The sequence below is a fragment of the Lissotriton helveticus genome, chromosome 7, assembly GCF_964261635.1.
Source record: "Lissotriton helveticus chromosome 7, aLisHel1.1, whole genome shotgun sequence".
Lineage (NCBI taxonomy): Eukaryota > Metazoa > Chordata > Amphibia > Caudata > Salamandridae > Lissotriton > Lissotriton helveticus.
In genome coordinates this window covers 1,923,563,279-1,923,580,004 of record NC_136068.1, presented here as the reverse complement: position 1 = coordinate 1,923,580,004, position 16,726 = coordinate 1,923,563,279, and the positions used below count along the sequence as shown (strand labels likewise).

General features: G+C 45.1%; 1 protein-coding gene across 1 annotated transcript; it reads left to right on the top strand.

The window, feature by feature from the left end:
• Positions 1-8,378: 8,378 nt before the first annotated feature.
• Positions 8,379-9,335, top strand: LOC144769981 (taste receptor type 2 member 2-like). The gene has a single exon (XM_078654176.1). The coding sequence runs from the start codon at positions 8,379-8,381 to the stop codon at positions 9,333-9,335; it is 957 nt and encodes a 318-aa protein (XP_078510302.1).
• The last annotated feature ends 7,391 nt before the right edge of the window (positions 9,336-16,726 follow it).

The following is a 16,726-nucleotide window of genomic DNA, read 5'->3' as shown; positions in this document are numbered from 1 at the left end:
TGGTTCACCGCTGCACTGTCGGCTACGCGGCAGCAGTGCAAGGTGGCCGAAAGAGCTTGGCGGGTACAATACGACACTGCTGCCAAGCTGACCTATAAATCGGTGGTGAAGGCGTATCATCGAGACATTCGCCTGGAAAAAAAGGCCTATCTTGCTGGAAGAATAGAGGCCGCTGCCAATTCTTGTAAGGAGATCTTCTCCATTGTGAGAGAATTTATCTCCCCCCGATCTAACACCTCGGGTGAAAAGCCTTCTGACTCCTGGGCTGTGGATCTTGCTGATTTTTTTACGAGCAAGATCCAACTTATTCAAGACTCTTTTCCTCCGGCAGTGACTATGGGCCCGACTTATTCCGAGGCCTGTTTGTCTCCGTTAGCCTCACCAGGTCCGACGCTGGACGTGTTTCCTCCGATCTCTGCCCCTGCCTCTTTAGCCCTCATGGGTAATCTTAAATCCGGTTCACCGTTGGACCCATGCCCGGCTAAAATCTTGGCGAAATTGGCAGAGGTGATCAATCCGCTGGCGAATCCGCTATTTAATCTTTCGTTGAGCCAGGGCGTGGTCCCGTCAGCCTGGAAGCAGGCTATGGTGATTCCGCTACTAAAGAAACCAGGACTGGACCCGAAGGCCCCTGTCAGCTATAGGCCTATTTCTTTGCTGCCGGCTCTCACGAAGATCTTGGAAAAGCACGTGCAGGTGGTGCTTTCCAATTTTCTTGAGACCAACGAGATCCTGCATGCCACCCAGTCGGGTTTTCGGCCCCATCTCAGCACAGAGACTGCGCTCCTTGAGGTTTCAGAGACTGCTAAAGGTGTTCTGGACTCGGGGGGCAAAGCCATGCTGGTGATGTTGGACTTGTCGGCGGCTTTCGACACCGTCCTTCATGACGGCCTTCTCGTGAGACTTTATGAGATAGGTTTACGAGGGACGGTGTTCAGCTGGTTTTCCTCCTTTCTAGCTGGCCGCCGGCAAACGATCTGGGCCTCGCCAGATTCCGCCGCGATGCCGCCTCTGGGAGTCGGGGTCCCTCAGGGCTCGATTCTGAGCCCGACCCTATTTAATATCTTTATGACCCCTTTGGCAGCGTTGGCGGAGTCGTTTGGGGCCCGGATCGTATCCTATGCTGACGATACCCAGCTCCTCTTCTCATGTAAGAGAGGAGGAGACTTTGACGGGGAGAGTATCCGGGATTGCCTTGGGGCTGTTTTTCACTGGTTCCAACTGAACAGCCTCAAGTGCAATTCCGAGAAATCTGAGGTACTCTTCTTTGGGTGTGACATCGAGCCCAATTGGCCGGCCTGGTGGCCCATTGACATGTTTCCTCCGACTTGCTCCTCCAAAATGGTTAAGAACTTGGGGGTCAAGATGGACAATGGGCTTTCTTTAAAATCTCAGATTTTGGGGGTCTCGGGCACCTGTTTTGGCGTCCTCAGGATGCTGCGGAGGTTTCTGCCCCTGTTGTCTGAGGAGCATAGGAGGCTGACGGTACAGGCTCTGATTGGGTCCAGGTTGGATTATTCCAACATTCTCTACCTGGGCCTACCAGAATACTTGCTGCAGCGGCTCCAAGTGGTGCAGAACGCGGCCGCAAGAGCCATTTTTGGCTTAAATAGGCGGGCTAGTGCAACGGGGCTGTTGAAGACCTTGCACTGGCTTCCAGTTCGGAAACGGATTGCCTTTAAGGCTCTGACCTTGGCTTATAAAGCCCTCCATGCGGTGGGAGCAAAATATCTTCAAAAGAGAATGTCTTTTTATTATCCAACTCGCTCCCTGAGGTCTGAGTCTCTGCTTCTGGCGGTTGTCCCGCGAGTGAAGAAGGCCCGCGTGGGTGGCCGCTCTTTCGGCTTACTTGCACCACAGCTGTGGAACTCCCTGCCGCTTTCTCTGCGGGGAGCAACCAGTTTACTGGCTTTTAGAAAGGATCTTAAGACTTGGCTGTTTACTCAGTAGATTTTATTTTGTCTGTTTCCAGGTCCTCCATGTTTTATCCCCCTCTTTTAAACGTGTTATGTTATTATGATGCAGCATTCCTTTACCTAAAAAGCGCCGGGATACTCTTTTTGAGTCGCCGTGCGCTATATAAAAAAATTAAATAACATAACATAACATAACATAACATAACAGTAGCTGGCCATTCCAAGAAAAGAGCGCAGCATGCTTAGATCTTGTGGGGGAGAGGTGCATGACAAAGCCTAAACTCTGGATCTGAAGTCATTCCCCATCAGACAAAATGTGCCCAAAGAATTTTAGTTTTGTTTTGTGAAACTCTCACTTCTCAGCATTGAAAGTAAGTCCTGCATCAACAAGTAGACGGCATACTTGTTTTAGGGCTCTGTCATGCTTCTTTTGTGTTGCACCAAATACGAGTATATTATCAATGTCATTGAAAGCATGCGCGACAAGCTGTATAAAGCGACAACTGGCAATCTAGAACCGTTCAGCAGACGAAGACACTTCGAAACTCAATTTTTTTTGTATCTGAGCAAACCAAAATGATTTGAAAAGTTTGTAATGTACCTGACATTTTCCTCCAATTCAAGCTGATGATATCCTTTGTGCAGATCAAGGCGCGAGAAGACCTTGGCACCATTCAACTGGGTACTCATATCAACAATATGCGCACCTGGATGTCGTTCTCTTTCAATTACCTTGCTTGCTTGATGCATTTCAACACAATTTTGCACAGAACCTCCACTGTCCTTTTAGGTGCCACCACTATCGGCTACACTCATAGCGTTGGACCAATAGAGCGCTTAATGATAACATGCTTGAGCAAAGTCACAATTTCCTTTTCAACAGCATCTTGTAGATGAAACACAATTTGAACATGTCTTTGAGTAACAGGACAAATGTCCTCAATAATATGAAGCTGTACTTTCATTGTCCTAAGTTTTCCTAATCCATGAAAGAAACAACAAGAACTGATTCACTATGTTATGATGAGCATTGATATTGAAATTCACAGAAATTAGTCCCATGTCAGCAGCAGTGCTGGAAATGAGTAGACAGGCACTCAACAAAGTGCCCTGAAGGACATGAATTGGGGCTTGTACCATCGTCTTTTAATGCTTCATGGTTGCTATAAATGATCCATGACTTTGCATTGGTGTTGAGGCTGCCTACGTGTATACTTTGGTTTTCGATGGTATGAGACGGGGCTTCGGGGACAGTTCATGTTACTTTTCAGCTGGCATGATATTAATCGATGCACCACTTTCTATATTAAATGGTATATAGCAACCATCAACCTTCAGTTCGATTTTGGGATAATGTCCAAAAGAATTTCACTATTTCACATGTCGATCCTTTTCCTTGCAGAAAGCCAAACCTACATGCGCACGTTGTTCAGTAGTTAGTATTGACATCATTTACCCATCTTCTTCACTGTCGCTCGACAGTGACGTCAAAGACCCTCTGGACGAAGAATTAGCTGACAGTCTGCTTCATTCAGTCTGTACTTGTCTCAACTGATGTTGACGTTTGCCTCAGTGACCGTGACTGGATCGCTTCTGGGCCCTTCTGGCATCCATTTGCTTTCAGGACGTGATGCACTTGCTCTTTCTTTTTCTCGGCAAACTGTTGCAAAATAGTTCCCTTCCCACTGGCTTTACATGTCTGCCTGGTGGCTTGACATTTACCTTCATGTGGAAAGGAAAATTCAAATCGAAAACAGTTTCTTTTTCTTCAGAGATGTTCCTTTGTGGTCTTTTATTTTGAGTTTGTTCTTGCTTTTCATACTCTGTATTCACTCTGAGCTCCTCCGGCCTTCATGTCAGTGGCTTGTTTGTCGGCACGTTCCTTAGCTCTGGTGGCCATGTGCACATGCATGAGACAGAGTGTTTCTCTCGGCATTTGGTGTTTGAGGGAATGGGTCGAAAACCATCTGTGACTCTGAGACGAATGGCCTCTTCATCATTGAATTCATGGAACTTAAGGTGTTTACTGAGAATTTCAAGTCTTTCAACAAATTCATCCATCGTTTCACCATCTCTTTGCCTCTCCTGATTGAAGATGTACCTTTCCTCGTCAATGTTCTGCATTGGATTGAATTTGGTGTTCAAGACTTCCTTGATTTAATGGTATGAAGCTTCTTCACTTCTTCGGATTTTCTTTATCATTTGCTTCACTTAGTCACCTGCTATGTTTGTGAGATATTTGATGATCTTTTTGTCATCTGCTTCTTCCAGCACATCAATGAAACCATCGAAAGCTTCGATCCAGTCTCTCTAACACCAATATTTTGGCTCATTTCAACATCAAAAGTAGACAGGGGCGTCAAAAACCCAGTGGATGTATAACCAGTTGTGGAACATATTGACATTGAGAGTGGAGTTCTTTCCACTACTGTTTGTGGCCCACCAGGATCTGCTTAATTCATACCATCTCCAAGGCCTTGCGATGTTGTGGCCTTTTCCTCCTTGTCCATTGGAGCTTCCATTCTTCAGAAAGACCTTTGGAGTTATACGGAACCCCACCCTGCAGCTTCATTGGGCGCCACTCTCGTTATCAACAGCACCTTAACACAACCCCAATGCTACGCTTGGAACTGAGGTTAGATGACTGTCTTTACTCTAGCTGTCTGGTAAGTGGATCATAGTTTCTTGTATCTGAGGCACATCGCACTTGGTGTTTCTTCATGCTTTCTTACACCTGGTTGATCTCTGCCTCTTGTCACTTCTGATTGCAGCGTTATTTTGCAATTTGCTGTCACCACTTCTTGTGTTTTCTGTACCTAATTGATATTGGCCTTGACATTATCGTACCATAGGAATGATGGCTGTGTGTAACTGTGGCATCGCACTTATTATCTCAGTCGTATTGGCAATTTTCTGACTGACGATAGATAAAACTATCCGTTTGGCCTTCACTTTCTTCGAAGGTCTCATACTGGCTGGAATTGAACTTTAACTTCACATTCGCCAACAGTCGATTCTTCACTTCAAATGAGGCACACTTAGCATTGATGAGCAGTTTGCTGGACCTTGGCAAAGTCTCTGAGAAAGAACTCTTGACTTGTTGGGTTGTGCGGTTTACGTATCTCCTACTCATCGCCAGTTGTAGCATCCTCGCCAGCCTAGTAGCAGACAAAAGAAATATGCCACACATGTCGGCTCAATTTACACTTCTTTTATTCTTTCAGTGTAACCAGTAACTGCCGTACCTGTCACGTACATCGTCATGAACTTTATTACCACACCCAATCACTTACATCACTATTAGGGACCAATGGGGTCCCGCGCTCTGTAACGCACACAACTCAACTGGTGCCTTCTGCGCAATGAATAGGCCTGTGAGGCTACAGGAGCTTTGTTGTATTATTCCAGTGGTAGCTCCGGCGGGGATGGCTCCTAAGGTCGCTCCTATGGTGGCGGTACCCCCAGCACTCTCGGCAGCTGTCCGTGCTAGGGCAGCAAGACAGACCCAGAGGGAGGTAGCCGAACGTCGGGGCACGGAGAGACAGTCTGCTGTGCTGGAAAAGTCAGCCTCCCCGGTGATACCGCCGGCAGTGTCCACACCCTCACCCTCGCAGGTATCCAGGATGGAGGGGGCTGCAGTATCAGAAACAACCGGGGTCCAGAAGAGAAATGCCCGAAAAGATCCTACGGGTCCATCGATTGTAGATTTGATGCGGAAAGGCTCAAATTTGCTTCCGGGTCAGGAGAAGCAGCATCAGGGCTCATCCGCAGGCAGCAGCAATAGCCTTGCACCGAGTGATATTACGGAAAATACATCAGCCGCTGAGACTAACACGGCCAACAACGCTACCGAGACTGAGCTTGAGCCCGAGCCCCGAATGAACATTGAAGGAACTCTCGGCGAGTCAGCAGGTCTGCCGCTACCCGCGTGTGCCAAGGTGAGCGATTCATTGAATAATGCACCAATCCTTCAAGCGCGGAGTAACATTGTGGCTATTTATGAAGATATCGGACTTGATTTAAATGTGGCTAATCCCAATTTAGGGGGAGCAGTTGACTTTACCATTAGTATTGATCCTGGCAGAGACAAGGGCACCTGCACATTAGCTGAAGTAAATAATGAGCAAGCGCAAACACGAGCGCAAATACAGACCCAAGGCAATTCTGGCGATAATCCCAGCGCTGATCTCGCAGACAGTGCCAATGCAACAAGCTTAAGCGAGTGCCCCTGTCCAGGGATAACTAATGAGCAAGCTTTGATTATTACTACTGGAGGCACTCCATCACTAACATCCCCCGGTCTTTCTGTAGACTCTGGCATGGCCATTCACAAGGCACTAGAAAAGGATCCTGAGAAAGAAGCCACAGACTTTTTTTTCTTTCTCCGATGAGGCTGACCTTGATGAGGAAGGATGGGGTGATACTTCATTTCTCACCAACGAATCCGACAGCTCGTCTGAAGATGAGGATGCTCCAGAACCCCTTGCCTTGACCGTCAAACCCAGGCAAAAAGAAGGTAGAAAGCGGATAAGTAAGACTCATGGGGCAGGCCTGAACTGGGATCACTCTAACACTGAGCAGCTAACTCCTGTGGCCCTCCCCTATTCAAGTGCCACCACTGCCTCCGCTTTGGCCCTGGCTCCGGCGCCCCCATATATAGATGCGGTTCTACAGGCAATTGCAGCCCAGCGGGAGGAGACGTCCCAAGACGGTCGAAGAGCTCAGGCAGCACTCCGTAGGGTGCAAGGAGTGGTGAGGAAACTAGTAAAGACTTGTGGATCATTTGGCGACCGCTTGACCGAAGTTGAATCTAGGACTTTAACAAATGAGACTGAAGTGATCACGGTAAGAGAACGGGTCGAGTCCAAAGAAGCACAAATTGGGGACATGCGAAGGAAGCTCGAGGACTTTGAGAATCGCCAGCGCAGGAACAACCTGCGCATCCTGGGCGTTCCCGAAAAAAATCGAGGGGGAAGTTATCCGCTACTTTGTTATAAATTTGTTACGCGATTCCCTCCCGGAGCTCTCAATATGGAACTGGGATGTTGAGATACAGAGGGCTCACCGTATGCCCCTCACACTGAGGTCCCCCTTGAAACCTGCGGTAATTGCAAACACAACAGTGATGGACAGAATGTCACACATTCACCCCAGTCCAAAGATCTGGGCACAAATCCATCGTTTTTCCACTCCACACCACCCTGGGTTAGACAATGGCGATATGCAAATCAGCGCTGACCCTGTGCCCCATGGGAACAGTCCAGTCCGAACTACAAAAGCCATGTCCTTCCCAGAACGGAAACAAGCATCCGAGGACCGGCCCGGTTTCGAGGTAACACCTCTCATCAGCCCGGCTAGCTTGATTCCAGTGGTGTGGAGTGCCTGGGACTCACGTCTGAGCATCCCCAGTACACTTAGAGCGGTAATTGCAAACACAACAGTGATGGACAGAATGTGGATCAATGTCACACATTCACCCCAGTCCAAGGATCTGGGCCCAAATCCATCGTTTTTCCACTCCACACCACCCTGGGTTAGACAATGGCGATATGCAAATCAGCGCTGACCCTGTGCCCCATGGGAACAGTCCAGTCTGAACTACAAAATGGATTGAACTATGGATTTGGGCCCAGATCTTTGGACTGGGGTGAATGTGTGACATTGATCCACATTCTGTGCGGCGGGTCGTTGTAGAATAGTGTGTATATTACTGATGTCATTTGAACACAGTTGGGTCCAGCACTCTAGTAATCATTCCAAGTGTGATAATTGCCAAGAAATACATGTTTTTCATGTTGTGTTGATTATTATGTGTGTTAAATGCAAACGCTATTTACATACCTTGCATGTTAAGTCTCTTTTGTGATGCTCAAGGTATTTATTGTGAGTGGGTGCTGTGTCATTGCTTTACACATTGCCTCAGTGGTAAGCCTGACTGCTCAGTGCCACGCTACCCAAGGGTGAGCCGGGTTATACAGTGTGTGTAATCACAAGCCCCTGACAGGAGTGGCAGGTTCTGCCTGGCTGGGGTACTGCCTCAGGCAATCAGAAAGTGCCAGTTCCAACATGGTCACTATATGAAGTTGTCAAGAAGCTAAATCTTTTTTCTCAACTTCACAAAAGCTCAGCAGCTCTACCTCAGTCCAAGCACTCTGCAGATGTCATGAGTGTGTTCCTTTGATGGATGTAGAAAGAGAGATGGTGGTGTATATGCAAATTTCCCTAGGGATGAGGAGGCTTGGGTGTCAGGTAGAGCATCACAGATTTGCATCTTGTCTCTACCTCTCCACTTCAAGAAGAAGCCAAGGGAAATGTATTATTTGAATGTTGTCCACCGTGGTGTGTCTGTCCCTTAATGAAGAAGAAAGACCTTTGGGTTTCGGCTCCACAGTGCTACGGAAAGATTAATCTCCCAGTACATCGGCTCCAAGCACACATTATACTTGTGGCTGCTGTTTAATCATGCCATCTGTAAGTGTCGTAGTGTGCTTGGCCGTCCTTTCAATGGAGATCACTATTGGTGCCGCGGCCAATGGCTTCCTCATTATTGTGAACATCATGGACTACTTCAAGACACCGTCCTTCTGCCCGTCCAAAATCATCCTGGGCAGTCTGGGCTTGACACGCTTAGGCTTCCAGTGCATAGTGATGATCTATTATGTCCTACAGTTCTTATTTCCTTGGACTTTGTTGCAGGACAGGTTTAACAAGCCTATATCGAGTATCTGGATGTTTTTCAACTCCTCAAGCCTCTGGTGTGCCTCCTGGCTCTGCGTTTATTACTGCATCAAGATTGCCAACTTCACCAACGTGGCCTTCTCCTTCCTGAAGATCAAGTTTTCCAAGCTGCTGCCCTTCCTGCTCCTGGGATCCCTGCTTGTGTCATTAGCCTTTTGCCTTCCTTTCATGGTGGACATCAATGTGATATTTGGCAACGGGTCCTCGACTTTCTCACAAAATAACACTGCACCTGCATTTACTTCCAACATTAATTACTTATCTTGGACCCTAGTCTGCACCCTGGGGTCCTCACTCCCTTTTACCTTCTTCTGGATTGCGGCCGCCCTCCTAATGAGCTCTCTTAGGCGCCACGCCCAGCGGATGAAAGGCAGTGAAATGGGTGGATTTAGAAATCCTTCGATAAAGGCGCATTGCAGAGCAATGGCGGTCATGATCATCTTTTTCCTCTTCTACGCCTCCTTTGTAGCCAGCTACAATGTCTCTGCCTCTGGGATCCTACAGAATGACAGCTGGCAAAGCTGCCTTTGTGCAGTGGTGATCGGCGCCTACCCATCCCTGCATTCACTAGTCCTCATCCTGAGCAATCCTAAAATGAGAGAAGGCGCCCTGCGGGCTCTGCCTTGGGCTACCAGAATCTCAAGCCCAGGAGCACTCCAGGTGTCCTCTATCACCCCTTAGAACTTCTAGTGTCATGCCAGGCTGGAGAAGTAACCAGGAGCATTGATCACCATGATGTCCGGGATTGTCACAGACCAAAGCAAATACCTTTCCCCTTCTTCTACGATATTGGCTGAGCCATGGATCTCTGGTTCACTTTGGCTTTCACCCTGAGGAAGGCTCTGCAAGTTCACCTACAGACCTACTCAATACTCCTCCTTATACTTTTCTCCATGATCTCCCATATGTCACCTCAGCTCACGGGTAGAATTGAGTGTTTTCCTCTTATCTTGCCTCCCTTATTATATTGGCAGACCAATTTCTCAGATGTTTTCAATTTATGGAAAAAAAAACTATATTGATCAATGTACTTCCTTAAATGTGTTTACCAGCTCTCTCAACATGTCTGCACTTAGTCAAAAAAAGTTAATCAAAATCAATTTTGACAGAGAAACTTCTAATTTCACTTGGAAGTCTCTATCTGACAACCTGCACAAATGTAATGTCCCTTGCTATCAATTTGTATTCAGCCTTAAACCACACGGCTGCAGTCTCCTTTCCTTTATTCTTTCCTGTGGGCTTTTTACAACTATCAATAATCTACTCAGCAATGGTTTTCCTTTCACCTTTCAATTTATTGTAAGGCTGAAAATGAAGACAAAAGACCATCCATGGGGCTCTCTGCTCATACAGTTGTCATAACAGACCATTTGCCTTACTAGGCCTGGGTGGGACTGGTTTCAATGGACTTCAGATCATTGTTTCATCTATGTTTATTGTCAACCCATTTCTAAAGACTGACTGCAGGTATATGTATGCTGTGTATGTTGTTCCCTCTCATAGGATAGCATTATCGCATTCGAGCCTCATCCCTCCAAAAACGTTATTTGACTAGTTGACAGTTTTCTTGCAAAATCAATAACTCCAAATGTACTTACCTGATTCCGATTTTCATGGTGTCTCAATTCATATAAAATCTGTGTTATTTTTATAAATTTGTCTCCGATTTCTTCTTGAATGTGTGAACCATTTAGTGACTATATGTGGGCATCAAATGTGTAACACTCTCCTCTGATAAATCTAAGCTGCTCGACCGCCCTATCGCAAATAGAGCCTTCGGATTATTAAAGTAAGCCCTTTAAACCACTAAAGGTTGTCTGGATACTGTGCCCTTACATCGGTACTAGTACATAAAAAGTCAGCTTCCTACACTGAGGATACCTAAATATGTGCGTGACAGTGAGAGACACCTATCCCAATGTTCTCCTCTCGTTAAGATGGCACCATCCATGGGAAACTGAGCTCAGAAAGAACATTTATATGCAGTCACTCAGTAGACACCAGAGGACTGCGATGATGTGTCTTGTTACCTATCTGTGTCAGGCCTTAAAGGAGCCAATGGGTAAAAACCCAACCAGGTGTCATTAAAGCATCATTCTAGAATGGCTGTTGTTGGTGATTGTTGAAGGTTTATGACTGGGCAAAGAGAACTGGTTCACTAAAGGGTCCTTAAAAGAAGCGGTTATGTGAGTGAAAAGGCTCTTTAAACCTCAGAAAGTGATAGACCCCTGTACAGAGCAACTCAGAGACTCATGTATCTACTAAGAGACCTACTCAAAGACTCATCTGTAGAGTCTCATACCCACTTAGAGACTCTTACACACACTCACAGACCCACCTGGGTACTCATGCACCCATTCACAGACCAACTCAGAGACTCATGCACCCACTGACAGATCCACTCACACACTCATTTATGTCTTCACAGACCTACTGAGATACTCACACACCCACTCACAGATCCCCTGAGACACTCATGCACCTACTCACACACCCATAAGTCCCTCACACACTCAGTCACAGACCCTGTCAGAGACGTATTCACTCAGCCACTCACTCGTACACTCACAAACTCACTCATATATACATGCACCCACTCAAAGGCTCACGCATCCACTCACAGACCCACTCAGACAATCATGCATGTACCCACTCATTCACCCACTCAGAGACTTAAGCTCTCACTCACAGACCCATTGAGACACTCATACACCCCCTCACAGATCTACTCAGACACTCATATACCCACTCAGAATCAATCAATTAATCAATAATTTGTAAAGCACACTACTCACCGGTCAGGACCTCAGGCGCTAAGGGGGTGCTGTTACTGCTCGAACAACCAGGTCTTGAGAAGTCTCCTGAAGGTCCGCAGATCTTGGGTCTGCCACAGGTGGACGGGGAGGGTGCTCCATGTCTTGGCGGCGAGGTGGGAGAAAGATCTGCCGCCGGCTGTCATTCTGCGGTTGCGTGGAACGGTGGCGAAGGCGAGGTCAGCGAAGCTGGCGGTTCGCAGTGTGGAAGGTGAGTCGTTTGTTGAGGTATGCTGGTCCGGTGTTGTGGAGTGCTTTGTGGGCGTGGGTGAGGAGCCTGAAGGTGATCATCTTGTTGATGGGGAAACAGTGCAGTTCTCTCAGGTGGGCTGTGATGTGGCTGTGGCGGGGATGTTGAGTATGAGGCATGCAGAGGCGTTCCGTATGCATTGAAGTAGAGGATTCTCTAAACAATCTCAATAATGCTAAGCTACAATTCAACAAAAAGTCTACAGAGGATGCTTCCATCTACCTACTAAAATCAAGTGCAAAATTCTATGGAGGTAAAAATGAGGCAGGGAAAATCTTGGCTAATTACTTAAAGAACCGCCAAAATAAGCTGATTATTGAGTCTATCTTTTATGAGCATTCAGTCCTAAAATTTAAAGATGCTGAAATTTTAAGAGAATTCTCTCTCTTTTATAAATCATTATATTCTTCAGAAACTCACCCCACGGATCATCAATTATCGCAATTCTTTTCAAACATTCAAAAACCTCAAATCACTCCTTTGGATTTATCCCCCTTAGACTCTGATCTTTCTCAACATGAATTTCTAATAGCCCTTCAGAAACTTAAAAAAGATAAAGCTCCTGGACCAGATGGCTTTACCATTGAATTCTATACTTATTTTTCTAAATTTTTGTTCCCCAAATTGCATTCACTTATAACTTTCTTTTGTACCCCCAATCACTCTTCTGGCTCTTTCTCTGAGGCCCACATTTGTCTTATTCCGAAAGATGGTAACGACTCTAAACATTGTAAAAACTACAGACCAGTCTCATTGGTCAACATTGACTATATAATTTTCTCAAAAGCTTTGGCCATACGTCTTGACTCTTACTTACCAATCTTACTAGGAAAAGAGCAATCTGGTTTTGTCAAAGGACGAGTCATCACAGATAATACCAGGCTTTTCTTTGATATCCTTTCCAAATCTTCTCACCTCAACCACCCCTTAGCAGCAATTGCTCTAGATGCCAAGAAGGCTTTTGACAGAGTTGATTGGAAATATTTATTTTATACCCTTAAATGGTTTGGATTTGGCCCTAAATTTGTAAACCTAGTATCTCTTCTTTATTCTAATCCGAGAGCCGCAGTTTGCGCTAATGGCTTGATTTCTTCATTCTTTGACCTAGGTAGAGGAGTTCGTCAAGGCTGTCCTGTCTCCCCTTTTCTTTTTAACTTAGCCCTAGAGCCATTCTTATCCAAGTTGTGTCGAAATCCAAACATTTATGGCTTCCAAACACCGGAGGTTCACATTAAATTTGCAGCATACGCTGATGATATTCTACTCTTCCTTTCTAAGCCAGAAGTCTCAACTACAGTCTTCTTAGCAGAGGTGAAATTCTATTCACTCATCTCCGGATACAAATTAAATAACGACAAGTGCGAAATACTCCCATTAACAAAACATACTTTTAGCTCACAATTTCAGGTTTCTCAATCTAAATGGAGCCCAGGCCAAATTAAATACTTAGGTCTGCAATTTATACCTTCCATATCTGAAACGGTAGCATTATGTATGAGTACTTGCCATCAAAAGATTTCTGAACCCAGTTCTAAGTGGCATCCCCTCTACTTGTCCTGGTGGGGCCGCTTAGATACCATTAAAATGATGTTATCACCCATAGTTTTGTACACAATTTCAAATTTACCAATCCCCATTTCCTCTAAATTACTCAAAAAAATTAATTCTGCCCTATCCTTCTTCTTATGGAATAACAAGAAACATCGAATGTCTCTATTAAAACTGATCCGGCCGAAAATAGAGGGTGGAGGTAATTTTCCAGATTTTCAGGTGTATCGCAAAGCTTTTTATTACGACAGGCTTGATTTTGGCTGTTGGATTCGGAAGCAGATTGTCACCTCTGGACTTCAATTGAACGTTTATTTTTATCTCCCTATTCATTTCATGAATACCTTTCTTTCTCACGTAAGCCGCAATCTATTTCCACCTCTATACTAAAATATACGGCCAGGTTGCTTAGTTTCCCTTGTGACTATGTTTTTAACTCCAAAGACCTTTTTTCCCACTCAACAATGTGGCATAATAAACATTTATTGATCCACAATAGACCCTTTTATTGGAAAACATGGAGGGAAAGAGGCTTGATTTGGATCCATCAGCTGTTCTCGGATTCAGAGTTTCTACTTTTTACCATACTCAAACAAAAATTTAATCTCCCAAATTCCTTCAATCATAAATAAACTCTACTTAAAAATACTATCTTGGGTATTTATTCAAAACTCCCTATCATACCTGCTGTCTCTACCAGTTCACAGCCCTCTTTACAACTTCACACCCTGCTGCAAACCTCTCCCAATGCTTCGACTATTTATAACCACCTACAAAACACTCCTAATAACAGACAGAAAACGAAGGTTGAGGGAGCATGGGAGAAAGATTTTGCAGTTTGTTGGCCAATATCACTTTGGAAACACATTTGGTCTAAATTACGTAAAGCTTCTAGAGCAGCTAATATCACACAAACACTCTTTTTTGTTTACAACAGACTTTTATTTACACCAGCCATTCTAAGTAAACGCTTCTCCACTACCCCCGATATATGGTGGACGTGGTCAGCCCCAAATGCTGACCTCTTCCATATGTTATTCACATGCCCTCAAGTACACCCTTCTTGGGAGCGAGTTTGGTCACAAATTAATTTAATTTATGGTACTAAGTTTCCTTTTTCCTTCACTCATATTGTTTTAGGCAGCTTCTCTTCAATATGGGACGAAAGTCCACTTAACGTCAATATTATTGACTTATTACTAGCAGTCGCTTTTCAACAAATTACTGTCAACTGGAAAGATTTCTCAAAAATGTCATACAGAGCCTGGTGGTACAATGTTTGTCATAAACACAGATTAGACACTGCCTTTGTATATCTTCCTCAAATGGCTATAAAAAGTGCTGCCTTATGGTCACCTGTTACAACGTTTATTGATGTTAGTGCCAAAAGTTGTTTTTACCCACACCGTCTCAACAGGAGGTTCCCAAACCACCCTAATTCCCTCGTTGTTTCATATTATCTTCTTTATTATTCTTGAATGCATATATACCTATTCTTTGTACATTTACTATGTCTCCTTCTTGTTTTCTTAGTCCAATTCCTTTATCTTCGAAGCAACAAATTTGAATTGTTATAATGTACTTTCATTTTCTTTACTGTGTATGGTCACCTTGTTTGCTGTTCAATAAAAATATTTGAACTGTATGCATTGAAGTCATTTCTGGAGTTCTGTGGTTCCTGCGTAGAGGGCGTTGCCGTAGTCCAGTCAGCTGCTGACGAGGGTCTGGGTGACCCTCCTTCTGGTCCCGGTGGGCATCCATCTGTAGATCTTGCGGAGCATGTGTTGAAGCAGGAGGAGGCGACGGCGTTGACTTGCTGGGTCATTGATAGTGAGGAGTCTAGGATGAACCCCAGGTTGCGTGCGTGGTCGGTGGGTGTCGGTGGAGCTCCCAGTGTGTCCGGCACCAGGAGTTGTCCCCACTCACGGACCCACTCAGACACACACATCCATACAGTCACTCACACTCCCACTCACAGATCCCCTCAGAGACTTATGCACCCAGTCACTCATACATGTAGAGACTTATGCACCCACTGATAGTCCCACTCAGAGACCTGCACACCCACTGACAGAACCCCTTAGACATTCATCCTGCCAGTCATAGACCCACTGAGACTTATTCACCCACTCACCCACTCAGACATCCACTTAGACACTCATGTATCCACATACAGATTTAGTCAGGGAGTCCTATTCTTACTTACAAATACATAAAGGCACTTATGTAGCTACTTATAGATTGAGTGAGAGACAGACTCATTGTGACACCGATGCACCCACTCATAGATGCACTGAGGCAGTCATTAGCAGTTCATTACCGAAGTATTGATAGACTGATGCATCGTCTCACAGATCCCCTCAAATCCTTATACAGTGAAGGATGGACGTAGTGATACGGTGATGCATGCAGTCATAGATTACACTGAAAAAGTTATGCACTGTGTTATAGAGATGTTGAGTGAGTTGTTCATGTTATTATGCAGTCATTTAGATATTAATGTGTTTCGTCTGTTGGTTATAATCCGTTATGCAGTTATAAGTTTTGAATGTGGCGCTATATTTGCACTTTTTCATTCACCCAGGCACTGCACTTGCACTCATACAACCACTCAGGCATTACCCTTTCTGTCATGCAGTCACCCAGGTACTACCCATACACTAGCCACTACTCATGCACTCATTGAATCACCCAGGCAGTACACACGCACTCATTCAATCATGCATGAACTGCCCATGTACTCATTCAATCACATAGGCACCACGTGTGCAGTCATCCATTCACATATGCACTACCCAAACACTCATCCAATCATCCAGGCACTACTAAAAAGTTATATAATTCTGTGTGTGTACTTATTTCTGATATTGTTGTGTCCCAGGGTGCGCCCTCTAACTGTGTGCTATTGAATTATAATTGCTAGGTTGGGTCTGGGGTGGACAGTGTGTTGCACTGCTTAAGGGTGCGGTTGGTTGTTGTAGAATAGTGCGCATATTACAGATGTCATTTGAACACGGTTGGGTCGAGCACTCTAGTAATAATTCCAAGTGTGATTTATGCTTAGAAATACATGTTTTTCATGTTGTGTTGATTATTATGTGTGTTAAATGCAAACGCTATTTACATACCTCGCATGTTAAGTCTCTTTTCTGATGCTCAAGGTATTTATTGTGACTGAGTGTTGTTTTCAATGCTTTACACATTGCCTCAGTGTACGCCTGACTGCTCAGTGCCAAGCTACCCAAGAGTAAAGCACAGTGTGGTGATTCAGTCGCAATGAAAAGACAACAGACGTTCCTTGTTTAAGTATTGGATTTATTGGCCACAGCATCCGCAGTCCGGCAGCAACTGACTCAAGAACTAAAACTGGAACTCAAATCCCACAACACATTCCACATTCCAGAAGACAGTTCTGGAATGTGGAATGTGTACGTAAAGACATCACCGCAGTATCTCCCTTC